The sequence below is a fragment of the Malus sylvestris genome, chromosome 16 (assembly GCF_916048215.2).
Source record: "Malus sylvestris chromosome 16, drMalSylv7.2, whole genome shotgun sequence".
Classification (NCBI taxonomy): Eukaryota; Viridiplantae; Streptophyta; class Magnoliopsida; order Rosales; family Rosaceae; genus Malus; species Malus sylvestris.
Genome location: NC_062275.1, coordinates 39,933,719 through 39,951,696, shown reverse-complemented (window position 1 = coordinate 39,951,696; position 17,978 = coordinate 39,933,719). Strand labels below are relative to the sequence as shown.

The following is a 17,978-nucleotide window of genomic DNA, read 5'->3' as shown; positions in this document are numbered from 1 at the left end:
CTTTTCGATAAGCTATGAATACTCAACGCCCCAAATTAACCGTGAATTGCACTAATTAACCCTCAGTTTTTCCACAAGTTATTGGATTGGATGATTGCATACGACAACCCAAAACATTCCCTACAAGTTCCCTACATGAATTGCATAATAGAGATACAAGCAAGAATCATTAAGTTCTATGAAAAACATAAGCATTGACGAGGCACTCGTTACTATGATTTGCATGAAACTTATGCCAAGAATTTACTTAACGTAATTGTGACTAGCAACCTTCACTACTTGTGAATATAAGTTCATAACGATTAGGTGAAACTCCCTTATATTCTAGCGTTAAATTCATGCATGCAAATTAAGCGTGCACTCTCAACCAACATACACAAATCATTTTTTATACGATCGGATAAGTAAATTGAATTCATAACTTATGAATCACAACTGGATGTAATCAAATCATATTGCAAGTATGAACATGGTTTCGAATCACCCCCTAACTAAGAGGGGTTTAGTTCCTCATACTCACAAAGCAAAGATACATAAAATTAGACATTAAAATCAAAGGAAAGAAAACACCTAAAATGCTCCAACTTGGGTAGCAAGTGCATCCAAGAATTCTCCTTTGCTTGCTTGCGGCAGATTGCTTTGTGGACGGATTTTTGGGTAGTTTTATGATGTAGAATGGATGGGGAATGATATGGAAAGGTTTAGGGTAAGTGTGGAGGAGTGTTTGAGGGTTGGAGGGTGGTGGAGAGCTAGGCAAAGAGGGTGGAAGAAGGTGGAGTGGCTGTTATGTTTTCTAGGCACTAGAATGGTGTTTTTGGGGTGTTTTGCTACCTAGGGTGAGTATGGACGAATTTCTGTGATGAATGGTGAATATGAGAGTGTGAACCCTTTGCCAAGGGGTGTAAACATGTATATATAGGCCCCAAAAACCTTAGAGAATCAGGTTAGGCTAGGGAGAATGCACGGCAAAGAGTGTATGTGGTGTGCAATGGTCCAAGGGTGAAAATGAAGTGATGATGCAAAGTGTGAAGGGTAAAATGGAGTGGTCTTGTAGCTAGGGAGCATGAATGATTGTGTACATTGCATAGAGATGGAAAGGGAGGTGAAAATGTGTCAATAAATGGGTCAAAGGTGCAGCAACATGTGGTACACAAGGCATGGGATTCCAAATGCAAATGATGGAGCATCAATTGATGCATGTTATGGTTGTGAAAGTTGTATAAAATTTTGTGGGTGAAGGGAACAAGAGGTATCAAGCAATTAAGTGTAATAATTAAATGAATTGAAGCATGAAATCAGAAATTATGTAGGGGACAAGAGTGATCAAGCATGGCATGGGAATCCAAAGGGAATTCTATGTTGTTTTGCATGGCAATGAAGGCAAGTTGGGGTGACAAATTTTTGGGCTGAGTTCTTCATCTTTTGGACCATAATTCTTCACATTCTTGGCCTCTTTAGTTCTCAAATTCGTCCATCCACTTTGGCCCAAATATGTGACATGCATTCCAAGTTCCATTTTGCTCCAAAATGCTCCAAAATGCATCTTCTTGCCTACTTTGTCCATAAAATCTGAAAACACACGAAAATGACTTTAAACATTAAAATAACTAAGGAAACACGACATAAATGCACAAGAACAAGCCAACTAAGTCGCATAAATATGCTCCTATCACGCGTCAATTCATATAACGAGGGTACACAAGTTTACTCAGAACACCTCACTACTTCTGGTAAGAATACTTCCATGCATAAACTAAACTAATTTAGAGGTCTTAAAATGTACACATGGTTGTGCTTTCTGCTAAGCGACAAACCACCATAGGCTGGAAAGCTTTGTAGGATTCCAGATTGCCTTTGTTATGTGTGGGCAAATGGAAGAGCAAGTTAATGGTGCCAACCCCAACTTTGACAGTTCTGAGAAAAGAATCATTAAACAATTAAATCAAATCCAGATTTCACTTTTCTGTCTCTATATAATATCCAAGACGGTGATCAATCCTTTAAAGGAAAAGGAATCTTTGATTTGTCTCTTAACAAATACAATGTTTAGTCAGAAATGGAGGACAAACTACTATTCGTTTTCACACTATCAATTCTTGATTACAATGATTAGGCTGTAACTAACAAGATTCCCATCTTGTATATAAGGCCAACGGTCAAGTTAGTGCCAATGTCCATTGTGATAGATATAATTGTAAGATCCCACATTGCTCAGGGGAGTGGATCTTGTAAGCCTTATATGTATATTTCCATCTTTACATAGCACGAGGCCTTTTGGGAGCTCATTGGCTTCGGGTTCCATTAGAACTGCGAAGTTAAGCAAGTTCGCACGAGAGCAATCCCATGATGGGTGACCCATTGGGAAGTTCTCGTGTGAGTTCCCAGAAACAAAACCATAAGGGCGCGGTCGGGGCCCAAAGCGAACAATATCGTACTACAGCGGAGTCGAGCCCAAGATGTGGTGGGGGCCCGGGTTGGGATGTGACAATTTGGTATCAGAGCCAATCCCTGGTTGGAAGTGTGCCGACGAGTACGTCGGGCCCCTAAGGGGAGGTGGATTGTAAGATCCCACATTGCCTAGGGGAGTGGATCCTGTAAGCCTTATATGTATATTCTCATCTCTACCTAGCACGAATTCTTTTGGGAGCCACTGGCTTTGGGTTCCATCAGAACTCCGAAGTTCAACAAGTTTGCTTGAGAACAATCTCATGATGGGTGACTTACTGGTAAGTTCTCGTGTGAGTTCCCAGAAACAAAATTATGAGGGCGTGGTCGGGGCCCAAAGCGGACAATATCGTACTACGGCGGAGTCAAGCCCAAGATGTGGTGGGGTCCGAGCCGGGATGTGACAATAATCTTCCAAACAACTTTAATAATTGTCATGCTATCTACAACCTAACTGCTTGCCAAGGACCGAGAGACCAAACGGGTAAAAAGGGTTGCAAATTACCCGTTACACGGTAGAATTAATCCACAAATCAGGGTAATTGGTCATGTGAAGCGAGAGAAAGAAAGGAAATAAATCACCGGTTACACGGTAGAAGTAATCCACAAATTGAATTTTTTTTTTAACTTTTCTTAAGTTGCAAACCCAAAATTTGGAGGCTGCATCTCCCATTTTCATGAAACTGATGCGGCATGACAAAGAAAAGGACATCAAATGAGAACCTTAATTAAAAGGCAAGAAAATTAGAATCTGCTAGCAAATATGAGAAAGTCTCAAAATTTGAGTAAAATAAGATAGAAAACAAACCTAACGCCTAAACGTCTTATGTATGATGCCTCTTCCTAAAAGCTCTAAAATCTCCAACCCTTGGAGTAAAACTCAACATTTAGGTTATAAACTTACCCCAACTTACTCCAATCATTGGGATAAATATGAGTTTTAACCCAAAACTCATTTCTGGGGTAAATTTAGGCCAGGATTTTCCTTGGATTAGTGGGGCTGACCCATCATAAATGTGTGTTTGTTTTAGTTTTATATTTATAAATTTATTGAATCCAACTACTAAGATCTAATATGATCAAATCCAATAGTAAAAAAAAGATCTAACAGTCCAAATTTTAGTCCAACGGCTAAAGTAATTAAAAAAAATTGCATTTCATATTCTTTCATGGTGTTCCACGAGTTTCATAGTGTCGGTTTAATGATTTTTCATTTACTGGAATCTAAATATTTTTCGGTTAAAATATTGATAAAATTAAATTTGGATAGTATACATATTTTATTTTTTATTTTTCTTAAAGTTACTTTAGAAAAAATTTATGCTAAATTCATTCTTTACTAATGTGAGGGCTAAAAATTTGGTTGGAGGAGAAAAACTGTTTCTAAGTTAAAACTTGAATACTCTAGGTTAAAAAATTTAGGTTTAACCCAAGGGTTTGAGATGGTCTAAGAATCCAAATAAGAAAAGAATTAAACAAATAGTAAAATACCAAAATGTCCTTATAAACTTAAATACCTAATAATACATTCTAAACTATGGAATTCCGCCAAAAGCCAACATGTCATGGCGAAGCAGTAAGTTTGATGCACATTGTTGTCCTCTTTGAATCGACGGGTCAGGAACTCAAGGTGAACACTAGAGCCCAAATATGCAAAGCTTTATTCTTGCTTGTAGAGTTTGCGCCTTTCGACTTTATATCCAATCCATTCCGCTATCTACATTAATGTATATATATATATATATATATATATATATATATATATGGGTTATGATCGGGGACACAACACAAATGGAAAGAAACTAATGTGCTTCGACAAAGGTGCCTTAACACAAACTCTTTAGTAAGTCTTCAAACGTATACAATTGATCGGTGTCTAGTAGTTTCCGGTTGGCGAAATATGGTACAAACAATAGTTTCAAAACAAATATGTACTTTAACAAATCATTGAGACGTGTATTTTGTTTAAGAAATATGTACATGTACAATATGTTGTTTTGTTTATTTAATGACCACAAATAAAAAGGACATGTAAAAGTTAAAAATGAAACGTGAAAATCACCTAGCTTACTTAACAATGTAATAAGTGTAATTCTATAGACATTGGGATAAGAAATCTTTAGGAAAAGTTTATTTGAATCCATATAACATCTCTCTACACCGAACTTAAATTGTAAATGTAAACTGTCTTTTGTAGCCTATTACATAATTACCATCAAGTACAAGATGAAATTAACCATAAAACTACAATTTATCAATAAATCCACACCCAATAATCAAAGTCTACCCTCATACAATCTTTATCCTCCATTCATTTTGACTAAAACCCTAAGAGCTCTCATAGAGAAAAACAAGCTTTAGTGAGCAATGGGTGATGACTAAGTTATATTTTTTTGTTTTGTAAATTTGATACAGTTGCTTGTGACATTCTAATTTTCTATATATGCTGAAACAGTTTTCGACGAAACCATATTTATTCAACTAGAATGGTAATTATTTAAAAAGTACATGCATGTCTGACGAAGAACGGATGCCCAATGATAAAATGCTTCTAAAAGTGCTGCATATATTTCTGCTAGAAGGGAAAATTTTTGTTTTATCCTTCACCTTTGCAAGAACAACATTCACTTAGTCATGTCATCATGCACCTCTAACTGGTATTCTACAAGTGAAGTTCCTACTTCCCTTGGCCCTTTACTATTGGAGAAAGAGTTTCAGAGGTTTCAACAGAACCAAACATCTTGTTACTAGTACATGTTGAACCATCATTTTCAAATAAAGGTGGCTACCCGCTTTAAAGTTGTTGAACTCTACGACATTTGGTCCTGAGGATCTACTGCACTGAGACAAATAATCCAAAAGGCTATTTTGATTGATAATATCACTCGGTGCATGAGAAATCCTTCCCATCTACGTTACTGCATAAGAAAATATTTCAGCCCACTAAATTTAAAAGTTCAATGAATTTACGTGAGTTTTTAGTTTGAATGGGTGTAAATATCAAGTTACATATTGAATTGCGTTAATTTGTGAGGTAGATTAGGTAATAAATTTGAGTTTAAAGAGATATTGATAGTTTGGTAAAAAATATCATAGGTGTAGGAAGTAAGTTGAATGTAGAGATAAGTTATATGAGCTCGAATAAAAATTTTCAAATCCTTATCAGCATCCTTGAGCGGATCGGAAATCTCTGTAACGGCGGCGATAGCAGCGGAACTTTCTAGTTTCTGTTGTTGTGTTTTTCTTTTTGGGCCACAACTGTTGATTGGCCCTTTTGAAGTCTGTTTGCTTCGGCCCTTTTTGCTTGTTTATAAGTTAGCTTTGGGCCCATAGGATGTGTATATGTTCTTTTTGTTTTTGTATGTATTCCTTTTTGGTGTGTAATAAAAAGCTTGCTTACCGAAAAAATAAGAAGATAAGAAATCCTTATCGGCATCCCAAAACCCCAGAAGCACGGAAGTGGTGGAGAGACAGAGAAACGGAAAAAGGATGTTGGGCGCAATCTCCATAGCTCCACCTTCAACGGTTACATTTCCCTCAAACCTGCCGTCGCCAGTCTCCAAGTCCTTCAATGGCATGCGAGTCCAACGCCTTTGCCCAAACATCGTCGTTCGTCTTCCGACGGAGTCATCTCGGAGGCCGTGCTCGCCGTCGTCTTCGGTTGTGATGATGGCCAAGAGAGAGGAAGAAATGAAGGAAATCCGGACCAAAACCACCGAAGAAATCAACGAGGAGGTGGTCGACCTCAAAGGAGAGCTCTTCATGCTTCGCCTCCAGAAATCGGCTCGCAACGAGTTCACTTCCAGCGAGTTCCGTCGAATGCGCAAAAGGGTAATTATATTTTCTTTTTCCTCGAAATTATTTGTCATAAATTGGATGAAATTATGAAATGTGGGCTTTATTTTCCTTAATTTATGCGAAATTGTTATGCTTGTTCAGAGAGAAAATGCTGGGGGGAAAGGAAGTTAGAAGAACTTTCTGATTAGATGAAACTGGATTTCCAAATTTCAATTCACAGTGAGTAAAGTAAGCATGCCCATTATTTTAGAAAAGGGTACGTGCATTTACTCAATACGTTCTCCTTCGAATGAGTTCCTTCATCCATCGGGGGCGTGAGTCAGTTAAACCCATGTAGTTCTATGCAACCAAAAGTGAGAATATCATATATGAACATATGTAACGGTTCCATCAAGAAACAAACTGCATTCCTACACCGTTTTTCAAGTCATCAATGCACCGCCATCTGAGTAGAGATTGCTTGTTTATTAGAATTCCGTTACTTGTTTGCTATCCTTGTGTGCAAATGTGAGTTTTTGGGGTTGTTGCTCTACTTATGTGAAGTTGGTTTTAAATCGTAGATTGCTCGCTTGCTTACTGTTAAACGGGAAAGAGAGATTGAGGAGGGAATTGGTAAGAGGCTATCAAGAAAGTTCGATCGACAATGGAAGAAAAGCATTGTTGTTAGACCGCCTCCGTCGTTGAAGAAGTTGCAAGACGAAGAAGCAGCTGCAGAAGCTGCTGAGAAGGCTGCATCTGCATGAGCCATATGCAGTATTGGGTAAATACCATGTACTAGTCTACCCTTGAAAATTAGAAATGTCTAATTTTGTTGGTTTAAATCATTGTTCAAATTCTGTTTCAGACAATTTGTTTATAACATGATCTGTTGTAGTATAAAATGATCAATCCAGTCGACGTCAAAATTTGTAAACTTATTTTTAATGACTCAAACGTTGAATTGCATGTCTGGTTTTCCCATCAAGATTAATACACCGGCTTACGGAGTATTGCTACAATTTCTATGAAGCTCTGTTTAGTCATATAAGAACGCTTTCCTCGAACTCGAAAGCAAGCTGATTCGGCTGATCAAAATCAAATCAGATAACGTAAATGTGTGAATGAATCTGTTGTGGGTACGATTAGGTTGTACTTTTTCTACTTATTAACTTAACATAAAGTTATGTTGATTATTGCCAACTGTTGGAGTTCTGTTGACCCTAGAAACTACAAAGCCTACGTGGCGCGCAGGCCGAGTAATCTAAAGGCTAACTACGTCCTTCGGTGATTGCGGGGCGTGCCAACTCGTCGGCCGAGCTCGGCCGAGGAGTAAATTTTTGTTGATGTTGCGTTGGGTGCGCGGCTGACTTCTGCGTCTTGCGATTGCGGCCGAGAAAGGAACACGTCTTGGCCTCTTGGGCTCTCGAACCTGAAGACAAGGTTACTATTCTTACGAAGTTCAATATCAAATTCGGCTTTCAATGTGCCGAATGTAATGACTGTAACACCTCACTTTGCCGAGAAAGCTGATGAGATGACCTCGACCAATAAGGATTTAGAAACCCTTCTCGACCGAGACTCGGATAGGTAATCAATCGTTCTCGCTGCAGTGCTGTTGATGCCAACGGAAGATACTGCGAGACCGACTGACTCTACGGTGACAGAGCTATCTATGCCGACTTAAGATATCATCGGTTGCTTCCACAGTGCTGTTGATGCCAACGGAAGATGTGTCAGCGAAAAAGGAAAAAGAAAAATCACAAGTTGTGAGAATTTGCGCAGGGCAATTTTGTATTGATTTGCAGGGGTCCTTAACTTGGTGCACTGAGTCTTGTATTTATAAGGTTGGATATCTGCTAGCTTTGGCCTGACGGATTGGTATTTCAATTGCACCCAAAGACTTCATTATGGAATATGCGAATCTGAACAACAATAGGGACTCTGCATGCTAACCCTATTTTATTCCCACTTTGACTTATATTTATCCCATCAGAAACTTTCTTATCTCATCAGAGTCTAGCCTTATCCCATCCAAAGCCATCACTTCAAAGTCAGACTCCTAATGCAACTATAAACCTTTTTTCTTCCACCATGCATGTCCATATGCATGCAACTTCATTAATCCCATTTAATTATAATATTTAGCATCCTGCCAAAATATTTGATGACTATGATTCTTCCATATCTGTCAAGATCTTTGAACTCCTCCGTCCATATCCCTTTGTGTTCTTTCTTGACCAATTTGCTTTGACCATACAGGATAATAAAATAATATTCAACGGCCTCGATTACTCGGGCCGATTGTGTAAATTCGGGCCCAAACAAGTTCACAATGGAAAATTCAGACGTGTTTCTGCAGAAGGCATGGCATGGCGTGGAGTACAAAGTGCTGGGTAGTTCCAGCCAACAGTATTCAGCTTATCATGAACCTGCAATTGAGTACTTAGGAGAAGGTCATCCCTATATAAGCTAACACGTGCCAATGAAGGGCTTCTGTGCAGAGTAAATGTGTGAAAAACTTTGCAACATTCTGTAGCTTTTCGTTTCAAGTCGTTGGATCGTGAATACTGTTGGACAAAGCTCTTATCAAAATTATCCGGATGGATTTGTTGAACTTTAACGAAAAGATTCTCATACTGTTTCACTTTAACGAAAAATCATATTTTTACAATAAAAAGTCAATCCTTGTACTATTTATATTACCTTTTATTTTTTCATTTTCATTAAGGGGTGTGATATCCACACCCCTTTTTACTTCTCCCACACCTTTTTGGTTTTCGGCCATCGGATCGGATAAATTGAAGAAGATCAACGGACAGAAATTAACAAGAAGTGTGTGAGAAGTAAAAAGGGGTGTGTGGATAGCACACTCCTTTCATTAAAACTCAAAATTTTCAAACCATTTTTATTAATTTTCTTTTTGTTGAATGCCCCTCCTCCTCGTCAACATATGTTTCCCACAAAACCATCACATCAAATTCAAAATTTAACTGGCTTTGCTAGCTGACCCACATAATTTGTTTGCGATAAGAGACTACTAGGATTAGCTCATTATGAGGATTAGCTCATTATGAGACTTAGCCCACCCCCTCAGTTCTTTAATGTAGGTAATATCATTTGTTCAAAAAAATAAAAATTCGTACTTCTGCTATAACTTGATTTCAAAATCATTTAATATCCTCTTTTAAAATTCTAATTGACTACAATGTGATTTTTGTTGTAAACATTCCTAGTTTAAGTGTGATTGTGTAATCCTAGATTAGATTTGATTCTAGTTATTGATAGGAACATATTTATGCAACTTAGTTAGCTTGTTCTTGTGCATTTGTGTTGTTATTTCTTAGTTAATTATGTATTTTAAGCTATTTTCGTATGTTTGTAGGTTATAATAACAAAGTTGGCAAGAAAGTGCATTTTGGAGCATTTTTGAGCATTTTTGAGCCAAGATTGGATAGTGCAAGCATGGAGACACGAGGATGGACGTTTTTGAAGATTTGAAGGCTAGAAATCAACATGTGTGTGTGTGCAAGTGTGTTGACCTACAACTCCAAACATTCATCCACTACACCCATTACATCCACTCATTACCAAACACTCATCCACTACACCCATTACATCCACCCATTACATTCACTCATTACCAAACATCCACCCACTACACCCATTACATCCACTCATTACCAAACACTCATCCACTACACCCATTACATCCACTCATTACCAAACATCCACCCACTACACCCATTACATCCACATCATCTACATAACTCTCCACCCTTCACCATAACTCACCTATATCTATCCACCACTACAAGAGACCATCCATTCACCACTCACACCTTGGTGCCGCATATTTGCAAGGAAGGAGGATTGCTTGGAGTTGTGCTAGTCATTCAATTTGGATTGCTGGAGCATTCTAGGTGTATTTTACTTTGGTTTTCAATGTTTAATTTCAATTGTTTCTGTTTAATTGCAAGTATGAGGAACTAAATCTCTTTTGGCTAGAGGAGAATTCGAAACCATAAATATATTTGCAATATGAATTGATTTCTTCCAATTGTGATTTGATAAGTTGTGATTGCAATTCAATTATCTATTTTATTCATAACGGATTTGTGTATGTTTATTAAGGATGCATACTTAGTTTTCATGCATGAATTTGATGCTAGGATATAAATAAGTTTCACCTAATCGTTACAAGTTTATATTCATGAATAGTGAATGTTGTGATGCGAAATATATAAGCACACAAATTAAACCCTCTTTTTGTCAATTGTAGTAAAGAATGTAAGTAGGGATCGTTCTAGGCCGGAGATTAGGAGGGATTGCTAAATCACTTGGAAACTAACTTGAAAACGTAAAAACAAAGTTTAAAACACTAAACTAGACTCAAAGAATGCAAAACTATACTTTAAAATACTAAGATAAACAAAAAGATTCAAAACAGCAAATAAACACTCAAAACTGCCTTAAAAACACTTTCTGGGCAGTTTTGAACACCTAACACTAAATTGGGTTATGACTTGACTCAAGACACTTAAAAACACAAACTAAAGTGATTACTGACTAATCTAACATTTTGAAATAAATGGGAGATTGGTTTTTGACGAATTTGAAAACAAAACAAACTTTGTAAAACAAAACAGATTGTAAATGAATTTGAATGAAACTTATGGATGGAAGGCTAGCTAGGAGGTTCTTCTCCACACATGTCACACTTGCATACAAAACGATTTCCAGTTGCTTTTCGATAAACTATGAATACTCAACGCCCCAAATTAACCGTGAATTGCACTAATTAACCCTCAGTTTTTCCACAAGTTATTAGCTTGGATGATTGCATACGACAACCCAAAACATTCCCTACAAGTTCCCTACATGAATTGTATAATAGAGATACAAGCAAGAATCATTAAGTTCTATGAAAAACATAAGCATTGACGAGGCACTCGTTACTATGATTTGCATGAAACTTATGTCAAGAATTTACTTAACGTGATTGTGACTAGCAACCTTCACTACTTGTGAATATAAGTTCATAACGATTAGGTGAAACTCCCTTATATTCTAGCATCAAATTCATGCATGAAAATTAAGCGTGCACTCTCAACCAACATACACAAATAAGTTTTTATACGAACGGATAAGTAAATTGAATTCACAACTTATGAATCACAACTGGATGTAATCAAATCATATTGTAAGCATGAACATAGTTTCGAATCACCCCCTAACTAAGAGGGGTTTAGTTCCTCATGCTCGCAATTACACAAAGATAACTTAAATTAAACATTGAAATCAAAGATAGAAAACACCTAGAAACGCTCCAACACTCCCAAGGCTTGGGCATAGGCACGGCACAAGATGTTCCTTCTCCTTCCTTCCTTGCAATAGTCACGGCATAAGAGATTTAGAACAGGTTTTGGGTGGTTTTTATGGTGTAGAATGGATGGGGAATGGTATGGAAAGGTTTAGGGTTGATGGATGGTGTGGCTAGAGGTGGTGTTTGGCTGAATTTTTAGAGAATGGTGATGGAGAGGTGCGGCTAAGGTAAGGGATCAAAATTTGTTCTCTTTGATGAATATAGGAGGTGGTATTTATAGGCTTGAGAGAGGACCACTCCATTTCCTTTGCATGTACAGCTTGTGTGGGTATGAGTTGTCATGTTTCCCCTTTACATTTATACACACATGCTTCATCATTTCAACCACAAAACACACCAATTTTCTGCCCATGCCTTGTGCTTTTCTTCCACTTTGCATTTGGGTTTGCTGCCATGTTTCTTTGCTTTTCCATTACACTTGTACACATACATGTTCTTTGCATCATTTCAACCACAAAACACACACATTTTCTGCCATGTTTCTCCTTTACATTTACACACACACATGCTTCATCATTTCAACCACAAAACACACACAATTTCTGCCCATGCCGTGTGCTCCCATGTGCGTGCTGCAACATTCTTTTCTTTGCCATGTGCTTGCTGCCATGTTCTTTGCTTTACCATTACACTTGCACACACACATGTTCTTTGCATCATTTCAACCACAAAACACACCATAATTTCTGCCATGCCGTGTGCTCCCATGTGTGAGCTGCAGCAATCTTTTCTTTGCCATGTGTTTGCTGCAACAAGGGGTTTATTTAAAGGGATAAAGGAAATAAAACCCTAGGTTAACTAGGTAAATAGAAATTAAGTCTAAAGCTTCTACAATTTAGGGAAACAAATCAGAAATTTAAAGGAAATAAGCTAAAAGGTGTGGCAAGGCTTTAAAGTAGATTAGGAAAGTGTTTAAATGCAAGATTTAGGAAAGAATGACTCTTCCTTGCACGGCAAGGAAGAGTAATGGCAAGGGTGGAGCACACGGCTGGTTGCTTATTTTTGAACACATCGTTCTTTATTTGTCTTGAATCCAATTCTTCACATCATCATTCAATCCTATGCTCATTTGATCTTCAATTTCATCCATCTTCTTACTTCCAAGCATATGCAATCCATTTGATGCAAAAAAACTGCTCCAAACGACTCCAAAATGCACATGTATGCATACTTTGACCTTAAAACCTGAAAACACATAAAAGTGACTTTAAACACTAAAATAACTAAAGACACACAACGTAAATGTACGAGAACAAGCCAATTAAGTCGCATAAAAATGCTCCTATCAGGTTGCTTGTCACAATCGTGTTAATTGAATTTGTTGATGCACAAAATCAGCGAAGACTTTGGTACAACAGAAAGTGTCAGGTTTTGTGACCTTCGCTTGGTTGCTTCGGTCACTAGTGAGGATAAGTACGTAAATGAATAGAGACAGAGAAGCAAACACAGGATGTACGTGGTTCACCCAGATTGGCTACGTCCACGGAGTAGAGGAGTTCTTATTAGTAGTGAAGGGCTTATACAAGTACAAAGGATCAAGCTCTCAATTTAGTGAGTTCTTATGAATGATTTAACACAAATGGCATTAGGCAATATTGTGGGGGAATGACCCCTATTTATAGAAAAACTTGTAGCTTTGTCACATTGACATGTGTCATGTTATGATTGGTTCTTGATGTCGACACGTGCTGCGCTCTGATTGGCTTCTAATCTTGACACGTGTCGAGTAGTGATTGGCCTCCTGGTCGGAGGGGAACTCTTCTGGGTCCTTGACAGTATAGCGTTGGCCGGTGCTCGGTAGTTTCGGGATTGGTCAAGTATGGTACAAACAGTGCTCCCCTAAGTTCCCGAGTGAGGGAAACTCCTCGGTTGGGGACTTGCAAGATCCAATCCCTTGAGTAATCACGAAACTTCTAAATACCGAAGTGTGGTCTGATCTTCATCTGCCCTTCTCTGGAAGTACCTTTCCTCCATCCGGGAATGGTGTACTTAGTTGATGTTGACGCACAAGGTAATGTATCAATTTCACTTAAAGCTTAGTTGTAGTTTCGGGCTTAGTCAAGTGTGATACAAACCCTATAGTAGGAGTCCCCCAAGTCGCCGAGCTAGGAGATCTGCCGAAAGAGGTGACAGACAAGGTAAGCAGTCAAACTTCCAAGTAAGCAACCCAGGATCAGAGGTTTGACTTCGGCTTCCGGTTGATTGTTCTCATTCTCCTTGTCTCTCATTCAACTGCCAGGATAAGGAGAAGCAAATGGATAAGAGATGATATGAGATACTTTTGCTTTTGAAGAAGTAACTTTCCACAGGCTTATTCTTGAACTGTGCTGGAGGGTTTTCTGGTGCCCTTCAGAGTATAAGGCCGACTCAAAAATTTGAGGGTCAAAACAAGTCCATCAAATCTAGAGTACGTTCGACCTTGATGATATGGGATACTTTTGCTGTTGACGGAATAATGAATGTGGTATGGAAAGGTGTCGTGCTGTAGTGATCTGTTTCAGCTCACCGTTGAACCTTCTGCTTCAATCTTTTGCATGGCAGAAGTGGTGTGCAACCTTTGCATTTAAATGGTCATTCAGAACATTCCTTCATAGTGACTCATCCACGCTTGGCAGCTTCAGTGTAAAGAGCCAATATCTGATCAACTGTCATGAGGTATTTGCCGGTGGAATTCGTGACCTTGACAGCAGTTGAGGATGAGTACTCGAGAGCAATGCTAAGTAAGCAACCAGGCAAAGGCTCCAGGCAGTCAGTTCCAAATTGGAGGTTTGATTTCAGGTTCCGACTGACTGCTCTCTTTCTCCTTGTCCTGCAGGTGTGGACAAGGACAAAGACAAAGACAGGGAGAAAGCATGATATGGGATACTCTTGCTTTCGATCCTGATGATATGAGATACTCTTGTTCTTGGTGTGGCTTATTTGCTGAGGTATTATCGGGGGGAAATAAAGCTGAGTATTTCGAGAGGTTATGTTGAGGGTGCCTTTTCGAATGCGAGAAAGGGTTGAGCATTTTTGCAGGTTTGCCTGTCCGTTGAGGAGGGAGGTCAATGTATATAGGGATTTCCCAATAACAAGTAGTAATGCTATTCCTTTACCCTTCTTGGTCACAGCAATGTAGTGGGAGCTGCCAGCTTCACGTGTTTTAATTTTGTCAGAGCACTTTGAAAAAGTGGTATGTGGTATCTGGAAAGCTGATGTTACGTGTGAAGATTACAGACAAGCTTTATCTAAGGAAATCTGGCTCTCGAAGTTCTGAGAGTTGTGCCTCTTCGGTTTTCGAACAAGCAATCCCGTCGAGGATCTGACTCTCGAGATTCGGAAAGCGGTGCTACTCCGGTTTTTGAGAAAGTAATTATGTTGGGAGTCTTTTCTCGAATGTGAGTAAAGGTTGGACGTTCTTGCCAACCTGTCTTGCCGCAAAACACGGAGGTCGACACACATAGGGACTTTCCAGTTGTCAAGCAGTGGTGCTGTTCCTTTACCCTTATGGGTAATAGTAGGGTAGTTGGAACTTCGAAATTCTCGTGCCTAAACTTTGTCAGAGATCTTTGACAAAGTTATATGTGGTACCCGAGGAGTTGATGGTGCATATGGAGAGCGGTGATTGAACAGTAAGATTCACGTGCTTTCTACTTCACCAGAAATCTTCGACAGAGTGCCCGTAATTTCCGCAAAGCTGATTGTGCATGTGACAGGTGCTGACGAGGCTGAAAAAGCAGGTGCTTCTTCGATTTCTGAGATCGGCCCTCGTGGTCTCTGAGCAGCCCAGCTTTTGAGAAAGCAAACGCCTCTTCGATTTCTGAGATCGGCCCTCGTGGTCTCTGAGCAGCCCAGCTTTTGAGAAAGCAAACGCCTCTTCGATTTCTGAAGCTCCGTCGAGTGCAGATTTTTATAGAGGCTGGCATTAAGTTCCACAGCACACTTGAATCTCTACCAGTAGAAGCTCATTTCTTGCACTTCTAAGATCTTGATTTGTCTGACCTCTTCCTTCTTCAACACATTTGAAAATGTCTGGACCCTCCGACCGTCGTTTTGACTTGAACCTTGGAGAAGAGACAGCCACGCCTTCTCCAGACAACATATGGCGCCCATCCTTCATATCCCCTACTGGTCCTCTTACCGTTGGGGATTCTGTGATGAAGAATGATATGACCGCTGCAGTGGTGGCCAGGAACCTTCTCACTCTCAAAGATAATAGACTACTTTCCAAACGGTCTGATGAGTTGGCTGTTAAGGACTCTCTGGCTCTTAGTGTTCAGTGTGCAGGTTCTGTGTCTAATATGGCCCAACGCCTATTTGCTAGAACCCGCCAAGTTGAATCATTGGCTGCTGAAGTGATAAGTCTCAAACAGGAGATTAGAAGGCTCAAGCATGAGAATAAGCAGTTGCACCGGCTCGCCCATGACTATGCTACAAACATGAAGAGGAAGCTTGACCAGATGAAGGAATCTGATGGTAAGGTTTTACTTGATCATCAGCGGTTTGTGGGTTTGTTCCAAAGGCATTTATTGCCTTCGTCCTCTAGGGTTGTACCTGGTAATGAAGCTTCAAATGATGAACCTCCAATGCCTCCTCCTTCTGGGGTTTTGTCAAGTACTGAGGCTCCGGATAACCACCCTCCGGTGCTTTCTCTTTCTGGGGCTCTACCGACTGCTGAGACTTCCCCTAAGCAACCTTTGTGAAGGCTCCCTTTTGTTTGTTTATTTTGACTCATGTATATGTACATATTTGTGGCTTATCGAAAATATTAATAAATAAGCTTTGCTTCATTTCAACATATTGTGTTAAATACACCAAAGCCTTCTTCATAAAGTTCTTTGAATTTTTGCTTTTGTTGAAACCTGTATTGTTGAAGCTTTGTGAGTGAAGCATGTAGTTTGAGGTAGTGTTCCCTTAATTTCCCGAGTGAGGAAAACTTCTCGGTTGGAGACTTGAAAAATCCAAGTCACTGAGTGGTTGTGAGACTGCCGAGTATCAAGGTGCAGTAGCATATGGTGGGAGTCCCCCAAGTCTTCAGGCGAAGAGAGTTGCCGAATGAGGTGTCTCGCGTGTTACTAATTTGTCAAAGTAACGAATCCTTGTTTCGATGTCACACATTCGTATATGCTTTATCTAAAAATATTTCCAACTTTTGTGTGTTTGATGCTGCATGCTATTGACTAGACAAGATCAAGTGCAATTAGTAGCTTTTCTCTCTTTTTCAACTTTTCTTTGGTGGAATTGCTTTTCGTTTCCACTAATCAGCCTGAGTGGATGCAAGATAACACCTTTCTCTATAGCTCAGATTGCAAAGTCGTCTTCATGAAAGTTTTTCCTTATCTTGTGAACTACAACATATCCAAATTTGAGATCCATCGGAGTAGTACAACTTCAGAAATTCAAGTATGATGAGTAACTGTTCATCAATGTTCTGTTAATCCGTCAGACTTGTTGTGAGCTTCGAAACTCCATTTTCTCTTGTTCAGATCAACATACTTTCTTCATCGAAGTTGTTCCTCAGCTTGTGAACTACAACATATCCAAATTTGAGATCCCTCGGAGCAGTATAACTCCAGAAATCCAGGTATGATGAATGACTGGTTATTATTTTTCTGTCAACCCGTCAGATTTGTTGTGAGCTTCGAAACTCCATTTTCTCTTGTTCAGATCGGTATGCTTTCTTCATTGAAGTTGTTCCTCAGCTCGTGAACTACAACATATCCAAATTTGAGATCCCTCGGAGCAGTATAACTCCAGAAATCCAGGTATGATGAATGACTGGTTATTATTTTTCTGTCAACCCGTCAGATTTGTTGTGAGCTTCGAAACTCCATTTTCTATTGTTCAGATCGGCATGCTTTCTTCATTGAAGTTGTTCCTCATCGTCTCTTTCATAACATATCAAAAATTCAGAATGAACTAATGGTTAAATATTTCCAGATCTTCGAAACATCACAGCAGCTTCGAAATCTGCAAGAATCCGACTGTAGGTGAAGCTTTGATGGTGAAGCTTTGTAGGTGAAGCTTTTTTAAGTGAAGCTTTTCGGGTGAAGTTTTTTTTTGGGTGAAGCTTTGTGGGTGAAGCTTTTTAGGTGAAGCTTTGTGGGTGAAGCTTTGGAGGTGAAGCTTTTCGGGTGAAGCTTTTTGGGTGAAGCTTTTTAGGTGAAGCTTTGTGGGTGAAGCTTTGGAGGTGAAGCTTTTTGGGTGAAGCTTTTTGGATGAAGCTGTTTTTTTTTTTTTTTAGATTTTTTTTTTTTTGGCGCTTGACACGGTCTTCATTTGCTTGTTTTGTAGTGACTGTGGAAGACGGATTGCTTTCTGATTGAGAAGGGTTCCGGCATCGCTTGCTATGAATGTAAAAGAGTGAGGGCTGAGTTGGCTAAATTACCTCTTT

General features: G+C 39.2%; 1 protein-coding gene and 1 long non-coding RNA gene across 2 annotated transcripts; both read left to right on the top strand.

Annotated features, from left to right (window-relative positions):
• Window positions 1-5,821: 5,821 nt before the first annotated feature.
• LOC126608881 (50S ribosomal protein L29, chloroplastic-like) lies at window positions 5,822-7,207 on the top strand. The gene is made up of 2 exons (XM_050276901.1): window positions 5,822-6,276; window positions 6,804-7,207. The coding sequence occupies exons 1-2, from the start codon at window positions 5,935-5,937 to the stop codon at window positions 6,984-6,986; spliced, it is 525 nt and encodes a 174-aa protein (XP_050132858.1). The 5' UTR covers window positions 5,822-5,934; the 3' UTR covers window positions 6,987-7,207.
• Window positions 7,208-16,830: 9,623 nt separating this feature from the next.
• LOC126608885 (uncharacterized) lies at window positions 16,831-17,573 on the top strand. The gene is made up of 3 exons (XR_007618007.1): window positions 16,831-17,168; window positions 17,252-17,349; window positions 17,525-17,573. It is a non-coding gene; the product is annotated as an uncharacterized LOC126608885 (long non-coding RNA).
• Window positions 17,574-17,978: the final 405 nt, after the last annotated feature.

Excerpts from the sequence above, each read along its gene's own strand:
- LOC126608881 (XM_050276901.1), top strand. The coding sequence starts at position 5,935 with ATGTTGGGCGCAATCTCCATAGCTCCACCTTCAACGGTTACATTTCCC. Across the intron at positions 6,277-6,803 it reads TCCGTCGAATGCGCAAAAGG|ATTGCTCGCTTGCTTACTGT; the intron begins GTAATTATATTT and ends TTTAAATCGTAG.